The sequence below is a fragment of the Mustela erminea genome, chromosome 4 (assembly GCF_009829155.1).
Source record: "Mustela erminea isolate mMusErm1 chromosome 4, mMusErm1.Pri, whole genome shotgun sequence".
Taxonomy (NCBI): domain Eukaryota; kingdom Metazoa; phylum Chordata; class Mammalia; order Carnivora; family Mustelidae; genus Mustela; species Mustela erminea.
This window is the reverse complement of record NC_045617.1, coordinates 77462475-77487828: the sequence shown is the minus strand read 5'-3', so window position 1 is coordinate 77487828 and position 25354 is coordinate 77462475. Positions and strand designations below refer to the sequence as shown.

The 25354-nt window shown below is 37.4% G+C and overlaps 1 protein-coding gene across 2 annotated transcripts in view; it reads left to right on the top strand.

The window, feature by feature from the left end:
- Nucleotides 1-25354, top strand: part of CLVS2 (clavesin 2) — an 83004-nt gene that overhangs the window by 45333 nt on the left and 12317 nt on the right. The window contains exons 4-6 of one of the 2 annotated variants that reach the window (XM_032339656.1): nt 6401-6511; nt 12806-13026; nt 20233-20357. In XM_032339656.1, the coding sequence (XP_032195547.1) occupies nt 6401-6511; nt 12806-13026; nt 20233-20320 (420 nt within the window). In that variant the 3' untranslated portion in view covers nt 20321-20357. The remainder of the gene's footprint in view (nt 1-6400; nt 6512-12805; nt 13027-20232; nt 20358-25354) is intronic. The other variant, XM_032339657.1, reaches the window with a different exon arrangement.

Below are 25354 nucleotides of genomic sequence, written 5' to 3'. Positions count from 1 at the left end.
CTGCCATCCCAGCAGCCTCTCACCTAGTGATACCTAGATAGTGGAGGGTAGTATCCACATAGTGCCATGAACAGTTGTCCCACTGGACTTTGCCTAGCAGCTGCCACTGTAGCAAAAAAAAATATGCTGCCTCCACTTGGTCCTTTAAATCTTGCTCACATGCTTCTACATGACAGACAGAACTCTCTTATTTAGAAGCCCAGCTGTCAGATTCTTTTGTTTTCACCTTCCATCCCCTGCCCTATTGGTTGGGGCATGAAGTGAGTGAAGATGGATGCAGGTCCAGCACCAACAGACCATATAAAACTCACAATCAAGCAGTTAAAGAGCTCCCAGTTTAATAGTTGAGGGGGACAAATGAAGAGACAGTTCCAGGGTCATTGGGCAAGTGCAGTGAGAGACCTAGGCACTGTGCTCATGACGGCAGAGATGGGCTTTCAAGGGAGGACAGGGCATGGAAAAGTGAGAGAAGAGATCGAAAAGAGCTTCCTGGAGACGCTGTCACCTGAAGTAGGTCTTAAAAGATCAACTTTAAAAGACAATAGGAAAAGGGAGGGAAAGCCATGCCAGGCACTTGGGAGAGAAGATTCAACAAGCTATCAAACCACACATGAACATTAATAGACGTGACAAGGGTACAGGGAAGTGATGTGCCGAGCAGGGGAGAGGACACAGTGGATTTGGGGCTTTACTGTGATCATGAGGGTGAATGTGGAAATATGAAGCTATACAGAGCTAAGGATATAAATGTTGCAAGGCTTGAGGCAGGATTAGAGGTGAGAAGATCAGACTTCTGGTTTCCAGTTCTGCTTGTAGGAAGCGTGGAAGATGCGATTTTGTCCCAACCACAAAAGCTGGGCAGCCTGAAAGAGCAACAACTCTTCTTAGATTCATAGAGAGGTGAGGTAGCACCTGTCACCGAGACTAGAGGGATAGATAGGTGAACGCAGGGAGTCTTGGCTTACTGGAGCAGAGGCTCATAAGGGTATACAGACCTTGGTGGGAACTAATGCTGGGATCGTGAAGGTTAAATGACAAATTGCTGGAGGCTCGTTGGGAATGGGGCTGAGAGTTAAAAATTCCAGGGGGCCCAGTCATAGGGGGCCCTCCACATTTTTCTGAGATTTACTTCCAGGAGCTGGGCCAGGTTTTCAGTAAATATTAGGAAAAAATCCCCTGTGCTTCTGTCAGAGGGAAAGGAAAAGAAACCGTTTCAAAATATGTCAGAGCACTCTGTTGTTGTTGTTGTTTTTCTCCAAGTTTTTATTTAAATTCCACTTAGCGCACATACAGTGTATTATGAGTTTCCCATATAGAATTCAGTAATTCAACACTTACATACAACACCTGGTGCTCATCACAAGTGCCCTCCTCTGATCTTAACAGGGTCTGCCTGCAGGAGAAAGTTAACCAGAGCCTAATTTGCGGGGGTATTGTTAGAAACTGGCCTGGGGGTACGAAGGTACCCAATTCTTGCCTTCCACATGGGAAAAGAGAAATACCCAACTCTAGGCTACCTGTCCCACCTACGGGAAGAGAAAAAAACTGAGACACTCTTGGGAGTTCACAGTCCAGAGGCACTGACTCACTAGCAGACTAAGACCTCATCACAGGACTGTGGAACACTTCCCTCCCCCCACGCCTCACCAACGCATTACAGTTGGCTGACTTACAGCCGTTCCTTTTATCTGGTACATCATGTCTGGCTATCAAGAAGCAAATTATAAAGCATACTAGAAAAAATTTAAATAAAAACATAACTTGAAGAGACAGAGCAAGCATCAGAACCAGACATCGCAGGAATGTTGGAATTATCAGACTGGGGACTTTAAACAATTTTGATCGACAGGCTAAATGCTTTAATGGGCAAAGTAGACAACATGCAAAAACAGATGGACAGTATAAGCAGAGAGATGGAAAGTCTAAGAAAGAAGAAAAAATATCTAGAGATCAGAAACACTGTAACAGAAACGATACCTTTGGTGGACTTATTAGTAGACTGGGCTTGACTAAAGAAAGAATTTCTAAGCTTAAGAATATATCAATAAAAAGCTCCAGAACTGAAGAAAAGAAAGAACACTGAACAAAAAAGCTGGAACAGAGTATTCAAGGACCTCAATGGCTACAGAAGGCATAACGTGCGAGTCATTGTAGTGCCACAAAGAGACGGGAAAGGAAGGAAAGATGGGCAATCACAGTGAGGAGAAGGAGGGAATCAAGGGTTATATTGTCCTTGTTTTGGACTTCGATGCCTGAGAGGTGGCCCTGAATCTGAATTTTTTTTTTAAAGATTTTATTTATTTATTTGACAGAGAGAGATCACAAGTAGGCAGAGAGGCAGGCAGAGAGAGAGAGAGAGGAGGAAGCAGGCTCCCTGCTGAGCAGAGAGCCCGATGTGGGACTCGATCCCAGGACCCTGAGATCATGACCTGAGCCGAAGGCAGCAGCTTAACCCACTGAGCCACCCAGGCGCCCCTGAATCTGAATTTTAACCTAGATGAATTTCACTGCAAAGTCAGGGGTTTCCCTTCTCTTTTGTCCTCTCTCAACTGCTTTTTGGTGCTGATCACATCCTTCCTTATATAAAGATATACCCAAGAAAGTCCATGAACTCATATGTAAGTTTTGTGTGTATGTGTGCATGTTCATTTTTCGATAAAGGTGCATGAGCTCCATGTGATTGTTGGTTTAAAAATACTGAGCTAAGACATTTAGCGTCACAACTTGATAGCTGATGTTTATTCACTTTTGTTCTAGAGATTAAATGCCCATTCGGGAGCATATTTTAAAAAGCATTCCAAGTGGTTCTGCTGCAGGTAGTGCGGTAGGTTAAAAATTCTTGAAGATCTTCCTGCCATGAAACACAGAGGTGTTAGATACATCACAACAAAAATATTTTCACATCCTTTGCTGAACTCTAGAGAGCATGAGAGAAGTCACCACCCCTCACCCGCCCCTGAACTGTGAGGCAAGAACACTAAGTCTTCTGGAAAAACAAAACAAAACAAAAACCAGGAGAATTAAGTAAAGCCTAGGTGGTTCTGGAGGCAAGTGTTGACTTCGGGAACCTGCTGCTTTCGAGGGTAATGATTGCCTAAGACCTTGGGTGGGCAGAAGCCAAGATGAGGCTTGCCTCAGCTGAGACTAAGGGCAAATGGGGACTAAATGTGAGACTCTGCATTCCTCCAGGGAAGATTTGTGCTAGGAAAATCCCTGCTGGCTAGGAAACTTTAAATAAACCTCTCCTTCTCTCCCATAAGTGGGTAGAAAAATAATAGTAATAATAATATTGGTATTAATAATAATAATAGTCTTCTCTGATAATCTGAGACCATAATTTTCTCATGTGAGTTTGAGATTTGAATATGCACTGTTCTATCAGAGGAATCCCAAAATGGGAAATTACATTAAAGCCAAACCAGGTTGATAGTTGGTAGGAGTAGGAGTAGGAGCTAGTAGGAGTTGATACAGACCTTATCTGGAGCAAGGTATCTTCAAGCCACCTACTTCAGGATTCCCAGTGATTAATATCAGCCACATATGAGTTCACCATAGACAAGATACTGTAAGCAAGATCAACAGATACAGTAACCAAATTCAGGCCCTAAAGGACTAAGAAAATACCTATGTATTAAATAGTTATATTATTAAATAATGTTATTAATGATGGAATTAAAATAAGCAAAGACAAAGTAACTAGGGAATTAAAGTTACATGAAAATCTATCTCATAACCCATAAATTGGCAAAAATTTAACAGATTAACAATACCAAGTGCAGTATGTGGAAGAGCTGGAACCTTTCTTATTGTTGTGGGGAGGAGGGGTGGAAATTGATATAATCGCTGTTACCAATCATGTAAAGTTGAAGTATGTACACTCTATGACTCAACATTAACACTTTAGAGATACACGCCACACAAACACTCAACATGCCCGAGAGACATGCACAAGATGAAGTCTGCACAGCAGCAGGGCTGGTGATGGCAAAGCAGACCAAATATTTGGAAAACAATATGCACTGACAAGAGAGAATAAATTACGATGTACTGTACAATAGTAGACTATATACAAGCGTGACAATGAACTACAGTTGCGCATGTATAAAACTCAAATATGAGGAGCCTCAAAAACAATGTAATGTGACAACAGAAGAATACATTCATTACGGTGATATATTTATAATGTGTAAGTACTTAGAAAAACAGAGGTCGGGGTACCAGGTGGTGGGTATTATAGAGGGCACGGATTGCATGGAGCACTGGGTGTGGTGAAAAAATAATGATACTGTTATGCTGAAAATAAATAAATTAAAAAAAAAAAACCTAACTATATTTTAGAGATGTTTGTATGTATACACAGAAAAAATTATAAAATATAAAAATAAATAAAATATACAAAATTATAAAAGAACAGGTAAAATATAAATTTATAATATTACCAAAATAAAAACAAGAAAATAACAATAGGATTTTAAAATGTGGGAGAGGGTCAGAGAATATGAATACAGTGAACTTTAAGGTTACTAGCCATGTTCTAGTTCTTAAGCTGAATGGAGGGCACTTGCATGTTTATCTTAGCATTCTCTAAATTGTATATACGTTATTCTCTCTTTATGTATAAAAATGTCATGACTTAAAAAATATTCTGTCTGTATTTCTAGCTGATTCATTTCTATTATTCTAACAACTTCTTGAGGAATGAAAAGTACGTGTTTATTAAGGAAGTAAGGCACTGACATAAAAGGAGACATATTTTACCTTCAGTTATTCTATTGTATTTATTTATTTATTTATTTATTTAAGTACTGTTATCTTTTATGGTGTGTTACTCCCAGAGATAGAAATTGCTTTGCAAAAAGAAGCGTTTATTAGCTCTGAAAATCATAGAAAACCATGAATTAATTATTAATGCTCCTAAGTGTCCCCCCAAAACTAGAACACTTTAATGGGATTATACCATGCATGTTTTTGACTAAACAATCTAATATAAGAAAAAATTTAGGGGCGCTTGGATGGCTTAGTCATTAAGCATCTGCCTTTGGCTCTTCAGGCTCCTTGCTCAGCAGGAAGCCTGCCTCTCCCTCTCCCACTTACCTCTCTGTGTCAAATACATAAAATCTTAAAAAAAAAAAAAAAAAGAAAGAAGATAAAGTCTAAATTTAGAAAATGCATCTATGATTATTTCAGTTCCTTTGCTTTTCCTTTGTTCCCATTCATGCTCTGAATAGAATCCAAAAGAATTCCAGTTATTGTGATAACTTGAGAGATGCTTCTAGTGGTATAGTTTGTTTTTAATAAGACTTTTGTAGTCCGTTCAGTGTGGGGTTTTGAGCTAGTAGCAGGAATCAGTCCATTTATGTGGAATCCGTAGCATACTCAAGCGAGGTCAGATGTTGCAATTCATTCAGTTAAGGATTTCCTTCGTATTACGGAGTGAAGTGGCATGTACCTGTTTAGTTGCACAGAAAGAAAACACCTCTCTAAATCACTTCACATGCAAAACTTACACAAGTGAGCTCTTGCTGAAGAGGGGGTTGGCTTTACAATAGGCCCAATTTCTTCCTGTGGGGTGCGCTATGAGGGTGCTGACTTAATTTAACCTAGCAAAATGCATCCTCACACTTCTTATGCTACAACACTAAGCTTTAATTTTGTTTTCGCATATTTCCTGCCCTTTTTTAATGGCTGAAATAAGGGAAGGAGAATGTTTATAATGAAGTCGGTAAGATAGAATAAAGTGAGTTTTCTTTTTTAAAGATTTTATTTATTCATTTTGAGAGAGAGAAAGTCTGAGAGAGAACATGAGCAGGGAGAGCGGCAGAATGAGAGAGGGAAGCAGACCCCCCACAGAGCCAGGAGCCCAACGTGGGACTCGATCCCAGAATCTGGAACTCATAATCTGAGCTGAAGGCAGATGCTTAACCACCTGAGTCACCCAGGCCCCCCTGAAGTGAGTTTTGATATATGACAGTGCTCACATTGTAGATAACTGTAGTGAAATTTTTAAAAATATTTTAATATAAATACATTTTAGAACAGAAATAATTTAAATGAAACACTTACCTAATGTAAATTCAGTATTTGACAAATCCCTAATGTCTTTTATTTCTGTTAACAGTTTGTAGGCTTTAATTATGGCACTTCCTAAAAATGTTGAAGTTCTTATCAACAAACTGTGCTGAAGAAGGATTTGCTCTATTACATATTGCTTCAGTTTAGGTCTGAAAGTTACAGTGTTTCCTGCAGTAAGATTCTTCCTTCTTTCTAATTCATTTTAACTGTACAAATTGTCTCATTTCGGCATGTGGAATAACAAATTTATATACCTTATGACCTTCCTCAAGCCTTCTCAATATACTGAAGCATGTGTTGATTTTCTCCCCACTCCGTGTCTCTTTAGGATAGTTTCCCAGCACGATTTGGAGGAATTCATTTTGTCAATCAGCCGTGGTATATCCATGCCCTGTACACCGTGATCCGGCCTTTCCTAAAGGAGAAGACTCGGAAAAGGGTATTTGTTTGTTTCTTTGTTTATATATTCTTTCTCCTCCCACATTCAATGAATTATGCTGTATAACGTGTACGTAATATTGGCTGTGGTCACATGTGCCTCTATATTGCATATAAATATTCAACATACAAGACATTTAAAAATTCTCGAAGACCTTATGATTAATTCTGATCACTGTATATATGAAAGAAATATTTAAAAGTCTGCTTCTCTACTCTCCCACAAATTGGGAGAACATTTCAGTACATTCATTAGATCTTAAAGTGTAAGTTTAAAAGTAAAAAAAAAAAAAAAAAAGCTGTGTCATGTTTCTAGATTATTAGTATACTTAATTTCAAGTGAGACCTAGAGAAAAGTTGTAACTTTATAAGCTGATATATGAATGTTAGTTATTTCACAATATGTATCAAATTGAGTATAGTGAATTTTGTAATCTCTAATGTAACTTTATAGTGATTGTCATGATCGCTCACACATTTCAGAAAGAATGCTGCTTTGTAGAAATATTAACATTTCTTTAAATGGCAAGTTACTTGAGTTCCAAGACTGATTTTCATCTAACAATGAGGATGTTCAAAGTACATACAACAAAATAATCATTTTTTTTCTGTGAATAAGACAATTTATATAAAGTATTTAGCACAGTGCATGGTACATGGTAAATGCTGGGCACATTTATCATTATGATTAATAATATAGGTTTTAAGATGGATTTTAATACCCCTTATTTCATTTTATCCAAAAGGTTGGGAAGAGTAAATGTAGGAAGCCTGAGCTCCTATTTCAGAGCTGGGAAAACTAAGTCTGTAGATGGCTAAGTAACTTGCTTCCTCATTTACAGAACTGTAGTGTTGTAGAGCTAATATATGAATCAAAATATCTCCAGATTTAGTGCTATTTTTACCATTGTGCTGTGACCAATTCTCAAATGATTAGTTCTAAAATAAAATATTCTTTATGTAAATGTGTACTGAAGGTAATTTTTCATGTTTCTCAATGAATGAGAAGTCACTTCAGGTGTTTCTGAGTCTGTTCTAGAAACCTCATTGAGAGCATAGAGGAGAAATAATTGTGAAGTATGTGTTTTTATCAAACACTGAGCCAATGGTCTTCTGAATATGAATTTGTTGAAATGTTCCATAGTATAGGAGGAAGGCTTCTGTAAATAATTACAGTTTATATCAGGAATTGTTTCTACTGGTGAGAATCATATCAATTTACATGTTAGACTTCAGAAAAATGTATATGATTTGCTTCACAAATAACACTTTCAAACTCTGTTTTATGAAGAGTTGATCAGGTGATCCAAAACACCTGCTGAGGCTTTTAGTACATATTATACTGGTGAATGCTTCTGTAGTAGTCACTCTATGCCACATGCTGTTCTAAGTACTTTACATATGGTAACTCATTTACTCCTTACAAGGAAGGCTCTAGGGGAAGCATTGTTATTTTTCTCCTTCTGTAGATGGGAAAATGAGGCACAAAAGGTTAAACAAATTGCTCTAAATCACAGCTAGGAGGTAGTGGAGCTGAAAATGTGGATTTGGGGAGAAGACAGTTTCAGACAGAGGGCATAGCAAAGACGAAGGTCCTCAGGTAGAAACATGCCTGGTATACTTGGCAAACAGCAAGAAGGCGCAGAAAGCTGGAGCAGAATGAACTACTCATGAGGGTAATAGATGATGCAATAGAAGGGAATATGGTGGGTCAGATCATAGCGGGGTCTTGTATTCCATTGCAAGGGCCTGGGCTTTCAGTCAGAGTGAAGTGAGAAATACTTAAAAGACTGAATACCGGGATGATTTGTTCTGAGCGCAGTGTACTGCTCTGTTGAAAAAGACTAAGGAGGATCAAGTCTAACCCCAAGCTCCAGGTTTGGAGTTATTTGATTGAATTAGATAATTTTGACAATGCCTAGAAAAATTCTTGAATAGCTTTATTCTAGATGGAAGTGAGGTATCTGAGCTTTGTCATTTTAATTAAGACTATATGACTTGTAAATCTTCATAAGAGAAAATAGTTATAGGTTAAAACACTTTTGATTTCCACTTATATATATAATCAATATAAAGTACAAAGTTATTATATTTCTTTACAGGTACTCCAAGTGATTCAGCATCATAATATTACTCAAACATTCTATACTTTAGATGCTACAAATCTGTGCTCTAAAAAACTGGCAAAGAAAAACCTAAGGAATAATTGTGCATCTTTTGTCACAAAAAGGAAACACCTGGTTCTTCTTCTTCTTCTTCTTTTTAACTAAATGAAATCTTTGAGTCTTTACCATATTGGACTGCTGATGGGAATAGTAACCCTAGGTGGTAGAGGAATCCTTTCTCAAATTCTCATCAATATCTAGAATCTTTCTTTCTTTTTAAGATTTTATTTATTTATTTGAGAGAGCATGAGAGGGGAGAGGGTCAGAGGGAGAAGCAGGCTTCCTGCTGAGCAGGGAGCCCAATGTAGGACTCAATCCCAGGACTCCAGGACCATGACCTGAGCCATTAGGCTCCCCTCTAGAACCTTTCATGTGGAACGAAACTTCCATCCAGGACGGCTGCTTCTGACATCCTCACTATTCAAGTCAGTATTAGTTTCTTGAATTAAGGTCTCCTTCTGCTTCTGAGTTGTCTGTGAAAAAGGAAAATAGCATCTTCACCAAAGCTGGAACCTAATGCCTAGGCTTCAACCTCCATGCACTCTTCAGTAATTCCAGGGTTGTGGTCTTGTCACTCCCAAGAGCTGACAGGAAACAGGCTTCCTCACTGATTGGTGCAACTTTCTACCTGTTCCTCAATATGGTAGACTCTCTCTTCGATTCCTTGCTCATTCCCAAATGTATTTCTCTTTTCTCCCTTCCACTCAGGTGACCTACCATAATCTCTTTAATGGCACAGTGTAGAGAAATTAAATGAAAGTATTATTTAGGCTAATTCTTAGAATAGTAAGTTACTTTGAGGCAAGGGAGCCCACATGGGCAAGACTTCTTGCATGAAATGGTGACAGAGAAAAAATGTAAGGAGAAAAAACCAGCAAAACTTTAATAAATGAAAATCTTACAAGATATGGGAGGATAAGCCTTGGGAATAATTAAAGGCAAAAATCAACAGACAGAAGAAACATCCTCTGCAAATGTCCTGAGACAAATGTGTGCATATTGTGTTTCAGCAGGGAGGAAGTAGTAGATGTGTTCAAAGAAGTTTATGGAAGACCTTATAGGATATACTCTAAAGAGAAAGGAGAAGCCAGTGGGGAATTGTGAGAAGAATGACATGATCTGACTAACATTGTGACATGGTCATTCTGGCTGCTGTGTTGAGAACAGAGTGTAGGTGGCAAGAGTGGAAGTGGGGAGAGCAATTAGAAGGTTAGTGCAGTAATACAGTTTGTAGGATGATAGTAGCATGACTTAGGGTTGTAGGGGTGGAACTGGTCAGATGTTCAGATTCATGATATATTTTGAATGAAGAATCAAAAGGATTTACTGACAACTTAGGACGAATTGAAGATTTTAGCCTGAGAAACCAGAAGCAGTCCTACCACTAACTGATGTTGAAAACAGGGAAGAGCTGATTTTGGGGAAGAAAGTTGTAGTTTAGCTTTGGATATAGTAAGTTTGAGATGGCCATTGACCTCTTAAATGGAGATGTCGAGTAGAGAGTGGAAATAGCAATATGAAGTTCAGAGGAATGGTCTAGATATAAATTTTCAGTGTGCGAACAATATTTAGGGCCCTAGACAGAATGAGATCACCAAGGAGTAAGTACACTTAGAGAAGAGAATAAATCCAAGAACTGAAGTCTGGAGCTCTGTGATATTAAGATGTTGGGGTGATGAGGAATAATCAGCAAAAGAGACTGAAAAGAAGCATCTGTCAAAGTAGCAGAAAAATCAAGAGATGCTGGGAATAAATGTTGCAATGACAAGAGTCATTTATACCATTGCTGCTGAGAGTTCAAGAAAAATAAGGGCTGAGAATTGGACACTGAATGTCCAATGACAAATGAGAATGTCCAAATGAGAAAGAGCTTCACAAGAACTATCTTCATGCTCTACTGGAAAGCAAGGCCTGCTTTAGACTGGACTCCGGAAAAATAGGACTAGAGTATTTGGACAGTGAAACAACTCTTTTGATGAGTTTTGTAATAAGTGGAAGGAGAGAAATAGTATAATAACTGGAAGTAGAAATCTGGTCAAGAGAGGTTTTGTGCGTCTGTTTGAAGGGGGATGGGAGGAGAGGGATTGGCAAGTTTGCTCTGATGGGAAAGATCCCCCAGACAGAGGAAATTTGATGATATGAGAGAGACAGAAGAATATTTTGCTTGAGCAATATAACTGAGTAGGAGAGAGGATGGCTTCTAGGACACAGGCAGAGAGGTTGGCCTTTGTAGAATTTATCTTTCCATTGAACTAGGAGCAGAGGCACAGCATACAGACACAGATGCTGGTGGGTGGGTCTCATCTGGTTGCCCTATTTTTTCGGTGAGAGAGGAAATAAGGCCAAAGCTGAAAGTGATGTTGAGGGAGGATGTAGCAGAATGTTAGCAAGGAGAGAGGAAGTAGTGTGCTAGGATAAATCTCTAAAGATTTATTATGATAAGTCGTGCATGACTTGAAGAGGTTTCTTACATGAATAAACATATCTAATGAAATAAAGTTGTATAACTAATAAAACAAGAGTTTCAGTTGTTAGAACTTAACTACCCCCTCCCAAATTATTTTGATTTCTTATGAGAAGAAACTGTGTGTGTGTGTGTGTGTGTGTGTGTGTGTGTGTGTGTGTGTGTGTGTGTGGTAGGGGGCGCTCTTGTGCTATGCAAAGAGGAGCAGGACCGTGTAAAGTTTGCAATTAACCTAATGTGCTTTGGGGCAGGCAGCATCTTCCACCTCTGTAGGCTCCATATAAAATATTTCGGATAGCTGATTACTCTGCCTATTGTGGCCAGTGACCTGCTGTCATCTGTTTTTAGTAGCCCATAATCTGTTGAAATTACTTGTTGATTTATAATTCCCATCCCTATTACTTTGTTGGGTGTTGTAGACTAGTTTTTCTTTGTTGTCCTATGTATTTATTTCAGTGGACTCTAAAATGACAGAAAGCAAAGATAATTATGTTAGCCTGTTCATCATAAACTTCAAGTATGAGTCACTTAGAAACTATGACTGACTATTTCTAAGTGACTTATAAACTATAATCCTTAAATATTATATAAATTATATGAGATGACACAAGTGCTTTTTCAGGGAAGACTGATCTACAGTTTTGAGATCGAAATGAAAGAAGACAAAAGAGGTAAAATTTATGGAGAAACAAATCTTGAATATGTAACTTGAATAATTTTTCAGTTTAAAGATTATTTATGAGAGAGAGAGAGAGTTGGGAGAGTGGCAGAAGGAGATTGAGAGGATGAATCTCAAGCAGAGTCCATGCTGAGTGAGGAGCCTGATGTGGGGCTTGATCACATGACTGTGAGATCACAACCTGAACCAAAACCAAGAGTCTGACACTCAACCAACTGAGCCACCCAGGTGTCCCAGTGATTTTTTAGTTTCAAAAAAAAAGCTCTAGGTAATACCAATAATTAATGTATACATACAGCTTTACATTTTCACTCCATTATTCCATTTTTATTTAAGCAATAAGCATGGAAACCTCTAGTAGAGAAGATGCTGGCAGCATTATAGAATGTAAGTCCTTTGGGATGTAAACCTTCACTCAACCTTACATTATGATAATGCTAATTTGTTTTTATTTACATCAAACACTTTGCATTACAAAGCAGTAATTTAGTGGTTACAGTATTCTTATTTTTATTGATGATAAAAGAGAAAGCCATACTGGTAACAGCTTTTGGGCTTAATAACTTGGATGGGCTCTACAGTTGATGAGTCCCTTATGAGAACAGTCTATTTTAACAGCATTCATTATGCACATCGTTAGCTTTGCATAACTAACGTCAAGATGATGTACAGATCAAAATGCCCATTGGATTCTGCTCATGTCTTCACTATAAAGTAGGAAACCAAATTTCAGGTTCCAGCTCTTTAACCCAACCACTATCTGACTTTCTAGGAACTACCTAAGATTCCTACGCCTCAGGATTTTTATATGACATATTAGGATAACAGTACCATCCCTGGCTGTTTCACAGAGTGGATGAAGGAACATTTTAACAGACATGGAAAAATCTTGTTTTTGCTTTTCCTAGCCTCACTTCCTCCTCTTATTATTTGGATGGTATTTATTCTCTTGTGTGTGTTTCTCTTCTCCCCTTCTTGCTTTTGTAGATATTTTTGCATGGTAACAACCTGAACAGTCTACACCAACTAATTCATCCTGAGATCCTGCCTTCTGAGTTTGGAGGAATGCTGCCCCCTTATGACATGGGAACATGGGCAAGAACACTGCTAGACCACGAGTATGATGATGATAGTGAATACAATGTAGACTCCTACAGCATGCCCATGAAGGAGGTGGAAAAGGAACTCTCCCCCAAGTCCATGAAGAGGTATGCTGGAGGTGGCTGGGAAGTGAGCTGTAGCCAGTGTGGGGATGCCCCAAGTGAACTCCAGGGGAGTTCTCTTGGGGAATATATAGTCAGTGGATTTTTAAATCCTTTTATGCCCCTATGATTAGACATCTAGGAATTTTGAGCCAAAGATAAAGTCATTCAAGGCAATGTCAACTCAGTTTTGTTCCATGTTCAGAGACAATCTGACAAGGCTGTTAGGGGGTCACCAAATCTAGTGGATTTTCAAACTGTACCTTTAGAATTCTGGAGGAGTACCTTAGGCCTAGCAGGTGGGTTGAGGACAGTGCCCATCTCCACAATGAGAACTCCTCTTCTATCTAAGCATTTTACTGGACTTTTGTATAAAATTTTATTTGAAGAAAGGGATCCATAGCAAACACACACACACACACACACACACACACACACACACACACATTTCAAACAGTGCATTTAAAACATATATTCTCTTCAAGTATCTCAGTCCTATTGATTTAAAACATATATTCTCTTCCAGTATCTCTGCCTTGTTTCTTATTTAAAGGTCTAGCCATTCCTGGGGCAAAACAGTCTATTTTCCTACAGCTTTACTCTTTATAAAGTTCATTTTTGAGTGAGATTCTGATTCCTCTCTTTGACTCTCATGGTATTTTTATGCCTGTTTTCTTTTAGTCAATGCACGTTTATTGAACACATGCTCTAGTAATGGATACTTCCCTAGGTGCTTTGGATTCCCTGTGAGTATATACATATCCAGCCATAGCTCAGTGGCGATGGAGGATGGGGGAGTTGCTGAACATGCCCAAATGCATGACTGCCTCTGAGTTTGCCTTCTGTAGCAAACCAAAAAGATATCTAATTCTCAGTCTCCCCCAGACCACAGCAACCTAGAATTCACTTGGATAATAGCAATGAATATTATTTCTCTGTTCATTTCCCACCACAGAAATATAAGAACACTCCCTATAAGTCTCTTTTCACCTAGACCAGGGAGAATCCAGGCATCACCCCTATTATCCCTCATACTGTCTTGCATCTTTCTCTGATGAAAACCTATGGTCCTTTGGTCATACTTATGTTCATGCAGGGCCACCACTGTCCTCAGAGGCAGGCCTTCCTGTGCTGCTGTTGCTGCTACTGTTGTTGGTGTGTGTGATGTTCTCCTCTCCCCAGGCTGCTCCATGATGCCTTGGAGAGAAAGGAAAGGCTGGAGACATCTCCTGCTTTAATTTTTCCATGAATCAACAAGCTTATGTGTAAGCCAAGTCTGGGCTTCTCAACTCCTTTCTCTTTAAACAGGGTTTCTTACTGTGAGTTCTGTGCTCCCCTATGAAGTCAGTCCATGGATGGGCTCTCAGAGGAGTCTGCTAAGTGCTAAAATTTATATTAAAAATTGTATGTGTATGTGTGTGCAGGTGTAGGTATGTTGTGCATTTTTCTGGAGGAAAAGAATATATTTCATCAACTTCTTAAAAAAGTTTTCTAAAACAAAAATATTTAAAAGACAGTTGCCTAAGAATAGCTTCCTTCCTTCCTTCCTTTTTTTTTTTTTTTGAGATTTTTATTTATTTATTTGAAAGAAAGAGAAAGCAAAGGGAGAGGCAGAGGAAGAAGCAGGCTCCCTAACAAGCAGGGAGCCCAGTGTGGAGCTTGATTTTAGGATTCTGTGATAATAACCTAAGCCAAAAGTAGATGCTTAATCAACTGAGCCACCCAGGTGCCCCAGAACAACTTTCTTCCAATAAAAATAATAATCCTAATTGTTGTTACAATCTGTGGTTTACTATGTTCTTATCATGAGTCTCAGGTCCTGTCTACATATTTTTTTGTAACATTAATTTATTTTATCCTCACACCAACCCTGTTAAACAGATGTTGTATCCTCAGAGTCACATAGTCTATAATTAGTGGACCAGGGTTCCAATCCATGAGGTATAGAGTAAACCTTCCTTGTCTACCCTCTGAGACAGCACAATGTAAAGCTGTCACCCTGGAACTAAGCTACATAAGGATTTGAAAACAGCTGTCACAGGTGATCCCTGATCTCTGCCTTTACCAGCAAACGATGCTCAATGCTCATTTCCTTCAACCACTTCTGCGACTTGTTGGCTAACACGGTCCTTTCCGCAGAGCACATGTGTCTCCACATCTTCCACGTCCTGGGGGTCCCCTATCACCTGCAGTCTGCATGGCTGCCCTCCTCCCAAACTCCTTACCTGGTGTCCTGGCCTCTACCCTTACCCTGCTCCCCTGGCTCCAACTTACTACCCATATGGCAATCTAAAACATCTCTCAAATTTTAGTCAGATCACTTCACTTCTCTGCTTTAAATTTTTTAACGACTGCTGGTTATACAGTGAATGAAATCAATTCTGTAACATGGCTTCCAAAGTGCTCTATGCTCTGACCCCGCCCCCCACTCCTCTAAGTGTATCCCACCGTCTCTTTCCTCTCTGTCTTTCAGCCACAATCTCTTTCCTTCTGCTCTTGCAGCCTTCCTCTCCAGCTTGTTCCTCTCTAAAAGCCTTTCCACTTGCCCCTGCTGCATGGCGCTCTTTTCCTGCATCTCCCATTCAAAGTCACCTCCCTGAGAGAGTGGTGAGGTCTTTATCAACCACTAGGTCTTAATCAACTCTACGTCCTCCTCATGCTTGTCTCTCCCTATCAGTCGCTTCCTTTATTTTCTGCCTGCCAAATGATTCATTTTATTTAATGTTATGTCCCCTCCCCAGATTTAGGCTTCATGAAGACTTCAGTGACTTTGTCTATCCCATTCTCTGAATCTCCAGCACCTGGAGTAGGGCCTAAAACACAGAGGGTGCCCACTGGGGACCAGTGGAGTGAATGAAGGAGCACTCTGCTGTCTGTCAGTGGCCCCCTTTAAGTGAGAACAACTTGAATAGATGACATATGATGCTATCACTACTTGCATTTAAGTTCCAGAACCCTAACTTTGCCCACCCCAATCCCCATCCCCTCACCCCTGTTGGCTTCCTTTGGTTTTTGTTGACTCTGTTGCTGCGGTTCAGGCCGCCAAAGCACATTGCTGACTCATACTGAGCTCCCTAGCACTAGAAGGTTCTTTACTTATAGATCCGTACCCTCATAATTCTCTTTTTATGTTTAGCTTTTTTCTTCAAGCAGATAATTTTAATTGATTAACATCATCTTGTTAGATTTGGCTCAGTCTGTCCACCTTTTGAAGTCTTTTTGGATCCTGATTTTCTTCTCCAATTGATTAGACCATTCTGTCCTCTGCAGACTTGGCTCACAGCACGTTGACCTCCCCAACCCGGAGTTTCTTGCTTTTGACGTAGATTGATTAGAATTTCAGACATCCTTTGTTTGGTGTACATTTTGTATCATATGAAGATTTTCAGGTTCTGTCTGAAAACTTGTGAAGAATGAGCTTAAGAAAGTTATTTCATTCAATTCTCACCTTCTGTGTGTCAGGGAGTGCCAGTTCCCCATCAAGGATGGAGAGAATTATTCCTCATTTTCCCCCTGCTCTCCTCTCCTCCATCCCCCCCGCCCCATTTTGTAATATCATTAGATTGAGAGGGAGAAAAATGATTCCTTCACCAGAGACTTGTAGATATTTCCTCCTTCAGAATTAAGGAGGTGTGTGGGAAGAAGGGTTTGTTTTCCTGGGTCGATTTGTGGAGGAATAGCATGGTCACATGAAAAAAAACAAAGTTCAATAGATTGTGGGGGCCTTATACTAGGGGAACATCTTTTACCTTCCGTCTCTACTACCTAGGGTAGTGCCTGGGATAGGCACATAACAGCTGCAGTGAGCAGCTATTATACTAGATATTAACATTATGTAGATATTAACCTTGCTATTGTAATATGAACTCTGAGTTTATCGAATAATATTCAACATCTATTATTATTAAATGTCAACTTCCATCTAATGTTTTGTATATATTGACTTCTTTGCTTCTGTAAACAATTAATCACGCAGTGCTCTTCCCCTTTCATTGGTGAGGAGACCCAGATACAGAGAGGGTAAGAATCTTCCACCTGGGACATAGCTGCAAAGTAACACTGCTCATATCTGAAAACAGGCCACAGGATTCCATAAGTCATCTCCCTAAGTGCTACTATTTGCTATCTGCCAGAATCTGTGCTGCAGTTTCTGCATGCATTATTGAATTTGATCCTCAGTACATCTGTATGATGTAGATTATTTTTCTCCCACCTTGTAGTTAAAAGAATAAAATCTAGGAAGTTTAAATAGCCTCCTCCTGGTCACAACTGCTAGCAAATAACAGAACTGGAATAGGAATCTCCTTCTGTCCAACATCTATCCTCTTAAACACGAAGGTATAGTGCCATATTGTGGATGCACAATAAATGAAAAAATGATATCTGAATAATTAAACTTAAGTGATTTGGTTCCATGAAAAAAAAATACAAGTTATTCATTGCAAAGATAGCAGAGGCTTTGTGGAGACCCATATGCTATGAGTTAATGATCAACAACCTGTTTTGTTGCAGTGGAAACAGAACAATGCACTGACAAGTCGTGGTCCTGCACAAATAGCCCTGTTGTTTTGGATAAGACAGAAAAAAAAATCTGGACTAAAATAACAGTACATCTGGGACAATTAAATACTTAAAAAAAAATCTTAATCAGAAATCATTTCTGCCTGGCTTGTTTTATTGAGGAATTATTCTACATATGGAGCCAGTATTCACCATCCAACAATTCTGATACTGGTCGTGCATGAGAAAAGCAAACTAGGAATTTAGTTGCAGGTTGATAGTGCACTATAATTCAAAATATTTCATTAAAATCACCATACCCTCTAATCATTTTTTTTAATAGTCAAGGAACATAAGGATTTAAAAGATTGTGTGTGGGTGTGTGTGCCCATGTGTATGCATGATATATGTTTTAATAGAACCTTATGACAAATGCCTAAATTCTGTACTTTGTGCTGTCTGAAGAGCTTTGGTGTGCACTGATTGATACTATTAGGATATGCCTCAACATTTACAGAATAAATCTAACTTTGTGAGAATTTTAAAACCCGTTTTCTATTAAGAATTTCTTTTTTGGGGGCACCTGGGTTGTGCAGTTGGTTAAGCATCTGCCTTCTGTTCAGGTGGGGTTGAGCCCACATCAGGCTCCCTGGTCTGCGAGGAGCCTACTTCCTGTTTCTCCCCCATGGGGTGCTCTCTAGCTCTTTCTCTGTATCTCTCCAATAAATAAACAAAATCTTTAAAAAAAAAAAAGAATTTCTTTTTTTATACGATAAATTGCTTTATCTTTATTACTCTTAGTTTTAAATGCCTAACACCAAACTTCTTTCAATATTGGAAACTATTTCTTGGATAAAATTGAAGATACTGAGATTCGGTTGTGTAACAGATTCTGTAATACATGTTGTGTTCACTGTAAGGAGAAAAACCGATGAAGTCCCTGCTCATGGAACTTGTAGTTGAGTGGGTACCAGTTGTCAAGTTAATATTTCAGTACAGAACATTCAATGAACTTTTTTTGTGATTTAGCACAGATTTTTCTTGGGAAATAATTCTTTTTAGTTGAACCTAAGTAAAATAGTGGTAAAGCTCTAATTCCTAAGTGTTTTGTACAACTGTCTGCTGTGTTAAAATGTACTTTATTCATGAGATAAAGGATTTTTCCCAAGATAAATTATTATTGCACTTAAAAGTGATACGAAATCTTTTATTCCTCCTACTCTTCTTCCCCTCCTCCCTCTCCTTCTCTCTCGCTCGCTTGCTCTCACGCATCTGCTGATTCAACTTTAATTGATCTCCTTTCTGATATAGACATATCTAACCTATTATTGAGATAAAATAGTGAAAATGACTTAGGAAATAAAGCATTCTTGTTTTAATGCTCTCACCTTCCTTTTTGTTCCCTCTTTGGAATCAAATGTAAGTTTATTTAAATGAATGAGTCAATTAATCAGTTAATCCTATAAGTATTTTTGCTTTGATAATTAGTTCCATTGCTGTTCTTTTTCATTAGCATGTGCAGTTGTATTTTAGCTTATAGTCTTTCTTTTTGAGAGTTAATGAGGTTTGCTAAGAGGCATATTGCCGCAGCAATAGCCAATTGGCTGGAATGCAGCAGCAGGGGGAAAATTCATTACTGAGGAGAGTTTTAAAAGGGCAGCTGCTTCTTTAATGCCATAGCTATTAAGAAAGCAGTTTCCTGCCATAACAGTAGCATGTTTCATTGACTTTCCTCCTTCCCAGTTTCATGTTGTTTTCTAATGATGAATTGAGATATAATTCCCACCTACTATCAAAAGTGGGTGTAAGGAGTTCAAATTATTTGTTCTCCTAATCAGAAAGTGTCTCTGCCTATATAAGAGGGTTTTTTTTTTTTAAGGTCTTAAATAATTCCCTGAAACTTTCCAGAGTAAAACTGATTTTATTCAGGTGTTCTAGTGGGAAATTTAACAAAAACTCTCAAATTTTGATTGTTTTTTTCTAATATGGTCATTAGAAATAAAAAATGATGGCTAAAAAAATGCACATTCATGTTGAATTTGTTTCACTGAGGGTTTTTTTTTAATATTTATTTATTTATTTATTTGAGAGAGATAGAGGTTGCATGCAAGCTGGGGGAGGGCAGAGGGCAAGGGAGAGAGACAGAGAGAGAGAAAGAGAGAGAATATCAAGCAGGCTCCATACCCAGCATCGAACCCAGAACAGGGCTCTATCTCATCACCCTGCAATCATGACCTGAGCCAAAATCAAGAGTCCTGGCTTAACCAGCCTCAGATCATAGAATTCTTTAAGACAGGAATCAAGACTCCTATCATTTCTATTTCATTTCTCATAGAAGTAGTTTCACTGTAATAATTTCCCACTTGGAGATGTTCTATCATCATCCATCTGTCCTATACTATAAATTCTTACTTTCAAAGAGAAGACTCTTGATCAGTGTGAAGAGGAGAACTTAAGCCCATTATCATTCATTTAGAAAACTTTCCTGCTCATTATTCTATTTAGAGCTCAAAGGGGATTGTTTTCTCCCTCTGATAAAAAACCCACTGTAAATATATCCCTCCCTAAAACATGCAGCATTCTCAGTTCATAAATCTCTTGTTGAAGGGAAGATAGTCCTCATCCATGAGAGAAGTAATAATGGAGAAAAGGCAGAGAAGGGAATGTGATTATTTGGTAATAACTCACTGACATTGGCCCTATCATTTCCAGATCCCAATCGGTAGTGGATCCTACAGTATTAAAACGCATGGATAAAAATGAGGAAGAAAACATGCAGCCTTTGCTCTCCCTGGACTGATAACTTCTCTGCACTCCCCATGGATTAGGAATGGAAGGTACTTGTTTTCAGCAACAGGGACAGCACTATGGAGGAATGACCTGCTGGAAACTTATTTATTCATGTTAATGTAGCATAATATAAAATAAGGCATTGGGCTTTCCCATTCGCTTGAACCATGGGTGCCCTGGTCTGGAGTTAAAGAAAAAAGTCAATAATTTATTCTGTAAGTGCCAAGTTCTCTGTAAATATAATGTAATCTTCACATCAAGTTTGTAAACTTTGGTAGTAACTGAAATTGAAAAGATTGGCTCATGAATCTATGCCAGTGATATGAACTATAACAAAAACCAGAAAGACACATATACAATGGAAGCTAATTAAATGTAGCTCTGTTTCCTATGACGCCATATTTCAGCTCTCATAGTGATTGTTTCAATGTTTTTCTCTGAAACTGTCATATTCCAATGTACTTTTAATGGACACAGGTAACTAGATGATTCTAGGAAATTAGTATGATAATTGTCTAGTGATTTCCTGTCTAGTGATTTTCATTTCACAGAAAATGTGTCCTAGTGACTATCACTGGCCTTGAATTTTGGAGTCAAGGAATGGCAGAGGAGCTGGTAAACTAAACACTTGAACTCTTCTATGTTGTTTAATTTCCGGAGTCTTGTGAAAAGATATGTTTCCCAAATTAAGATGTGGAATTCTGAAAACGAGTGGATTTTTTTTTAATTGATGTCTTCACAGTGTGTCTTTTATTTGAGATCCTATTGTATCCATGTCTGATGTACTTTAAGGACATTTTCCAAAAAAAACTCTTCAACAAAGAAAAAGAGAACTCATTCATGAATAGTGTTTTGACAACTAACTTTGGACATAAAAGTTGCCATGTACAGATAAGGGGCTAATTTCTAATTCTTGTGCACTGGTTGGAAATATATATATATATATATATATATATATATATATATATATATATTCACATGCACATATATATTTTTATTGAGCTCTAATAAATCCTTGATGTGACAGGCTTATAAAATAAATCATACATATTCAATGGTCTTAGAGATTATAAATGATTATGTGAGATACTAACTCTGGATAACTGCTTCCACTAAAGTTAATGAAAATGAGGTATACTGAAACAGACTTTCAGTGAACCTGTTTTAAGGGAATTCTAATTTGATTTGTAATGCAATCTTGAGTCTGTGCCATTTTAGTGAAATGTATTTTTCCTTCACAAAACAACAGTTCTCAACATAATGTAGGCAGTGCCAGGTGACCAAGAGTAATATAATTTCTCTTAAATTGAAGTTAATTATTTTAATGGTCCTATAAGTACAGATTTTCTTTTCAGAAAAGATTGAAAGAACATACTGCATCCATAAGACATAATGAAAGCATCTGAGGGAATCTGAGATAGCATATTATAGTTTAAATCTAGACCTGGAATCCTTATGTTAGTTTTTATTTCATAAAAATTCTACAATTATAGAACATTTAAAAAATCTTACTTTAAATTTCAAATTCCAGTGTGAAAAAGCAAGATTTTTACCACCTTTTCAGAGTGCTAATTTTTGAGATTGAAAATTTACCACTGAAATATTCTTTTGAAAGAAAAATATCTCAAGGAACTCTTGGAAACCAACAGAAATAAAGGCATGTAGCAGCCTTTATATACTCTTTAGCCAAAAGCTTCAAAAATTCCACTTACAATTCTATACCAAAAATCTTAAAATCAAGATCAGTACACCAACTTGCAGTATCACGAATGGACTATCCAGTGTTGGTAAAAATACATAAACATATGTAAATAATAGGATTAAAATATACCTTAAAAATGCCAACCTTAAATCAAGTCTGGAAGAATAAGTGTCAGGCCCTCTGCTCTACCCACAAATATTATATAGAGATCAGAATGAATTGGAGATAAAAAGCCACAGCAACTCTTATCTTTGTAAGTACCCTAACCACAGGATTCTTATATTTTGGCCTACCTGACATACATTTTATAGTCTTGGACTTTATATATGATAGAAGCAAGTGTTAGGCAATATGATGTATTAGGATAAAATAGAAACAAAGTACAGAAAGATGGTCAACTTTTCATTCTCCTGTGTTTCTATTGATATACATTGTTTATTGCCAATTTTTAGAATTCTACCAGCTTCAGATGTCAACTAGCATAGCCAGCTTCTTTCCCCTCTCATAAGGGTAGTGTCGTAAGGTATAAAAATAACCAGAAGGGCATATTGTATGTGTATACCTGTCTAACTATGATTCCAATCGTCTCCCTTACCCAACATTTGGAAATTTTACATCCCATTGCTACGTGTCTGCTCTTCTTCAAATGAGCAATTGAGAATTGGTTGCATTGTGTAGAATATTTTTAAATGAATGAACAAATTACAACAATGATGCCTTTTGAAATTGCTTTATCTAATTCAATCTGTGAGTAAACTCATTGTCCAGGAATGTTTTTGGACCTGCTTTTAGTCAAGGGATATTTGATCAACTTTATAAATTTACCTTTCAGAATCAGCTAACTAGCAGCATTTAGGGATATTTTTCACTAGTATTTCCTGTTATGTAGCTATGTCTGTTGTCACATAACTTAGTAAATAAGCACCACTCTATGTCATTTTAATTGTGATAGTGCTCTCTCTCTCTGTTTTGTGCATGCCTGAGCGTGCACACACGGCTGTTTGCCCTAATGAATTTGCCTAGTTTGAAATCTATGCTTTCCTTCATAGCTGTCTTGTTAAAAGGATTACCACATTTGATTTGGAACGGACCAGTAGTTCTGCTTCTCTCACCCTGCCTGTTCCGCCTGCTCTTTCTTATATCCTTCTTTTCTTCCATTGTTTCAGGGGCTGCTGCTTCCAAAGCTGGTTTAAAAATAAATCACTTTCCTTTTATGGTCAGTGATATTTGCACACATTTTGCCTGATATCTTCAAAGAAAGAGATTATCGTGAAAATACACTCTAAGAAATATGAAGAAGTGCCTCTTTAAAAATGAGATAAAGCAGTGATACTAGAATATGGATTCTATTTGTAGTCTTCTCCTAAAAGTAAATACATGCATCTAAATCATTAGTGTGAAACTTGAACATTCCCAGACAGCTTTAAGTCTTTATTGCATCAGTTCAATACCATAATTTGAAGACATTATTTACAAATCTGGTGTTACACTAGAACAATATACAAGTCCTTGCAAGGAAGTTTTTAAAGTGGGCATGCATGACTTCTTTTATTTCAGTAATAGTTTGCATAGTGTAGGCAGACATTCCTTAAGTCCTTTCCCATAAAATGCTTGTTTATTTTACAGGACTGAAAATTCATACATTCCTAAGAAGGAAAGCCAGGGAGCTAGGTTCTCTTTAATATTGTTAACTGGGTCACATTGTTAAATTAAACATTTGAAGTTTCTGTAATATTCCTGAGGGAGCAGAGGTCCCTTTAATGCATCAAGAAAATGAAGCATTGTTTTAGGCCTTGGGGAGCATGTTTATCACTCACACACACACACACAAAAAAACCCTTAGAGCCATGGCAGTGTATCTCCAGAAACCAACTTCCTTTCCTTCTCCAAACAACCTAAAGGTTTATGGATATGTTTATGGTCCTTGAGAGAAATTATATCAAGAAAACCTGCTGTGAGGCTACGTACACTTCCATTGCTTTATCTAAATGTCTAACTGGTCTGGTTAATACCTTTTTTGATTATTTCGTGTATATTTATTAATGGTTACTTGAAAGTTGCTATCAGCCATGAGGACTTTTTAGAATGATTTTCAACCCATAAAATAAAAAGAGCTCTGGCATGATATTTGAATTTTTCAGATATAGTATCATCAAAAAGCTCATAGGCATATATTCTATTTAAATATGCTATATAGTTATATAGCCTAAAAATAGTGGTACATTTTAAATTTATGAGGCTTTTAGATTATGTAAGAATCAGCAAGTTGTATAAAATATATTTGGCACAAACGTAGAAGATTGGTTAATTATTCAGGATGCATAATTATCTTCAGTAGTAAAAAGGATTTTTTTCTTTGTTTTAGTTGAAAAAACTTATTTTCAATATGCGATTGGAACTATTTAGCACTACCTACTATTTGAAAGGTGACAAGTAAGAATATAAAAGGAAGCTTGACTTTGAAACATTATTATATCATGATCTTCATGGCTTAGAGACATAATTTTTCACAAATTCACGTTTTGATTTGATAAACATCCATAGGTTAACCCCACACATGGAGATGCTATTAGGAAGTCTATTCTGTGATGAGTGTGGAAATGTATTTTATTGGATTGTGGGGAAAAAAATGTATAACGGCAATTCTATGGATTGAAATAACCAAATTGTACTATTTTTCAAAGATGGAGGATACCAATGATACTGTTGAAATTAAAACAAAAAAAAGTATAGGTTATGCACTTTTATAATAGATAGTAAACATTGTTACAATGAAGAAGGTGTTTGGTCAGTATTGGACTAGTTTCAAGTTTCAATACAAATATTTGTGTCCTTAATGATATCAATATCATTTATTTTGTCAAAACTATTTTTGTGGTGAATGAGAGGGACCTAGATGAAAAATCGAAATAAATGTTAATGGAACTTTTAAGAGTGAACTAATTCTCAATAATTTTAAAAAATTGCAGTGGATGATAACTGGTTTACATATAGCAGAGATTTCAAGCACTGTCTTTGTTCTAATCCAGTTTTCAGTTTTCAACTTATTTAAAAGATAAATAAAATTCTAAAACCAAATAGTTTTTGTTTTCAAAACTGTTCATAAAAAAAAAAGATGTCTAAAAAGTAATTATACAAGTCCTTGATAAGGATATAAGCATACTGTTTACTATTTGAGGGAGCTATTTATTACAATACAATAGTATAACTGGTATAATAAAATTTTTGAATAAATATACATTTCTGCTTTTGAAAAAGCATTCATTTTGCATATGGTGAACATTGAATTTGATAGTATTGGATCTGTTGCACCTGTGAAATGTAAATTTCTAAAATGTCATC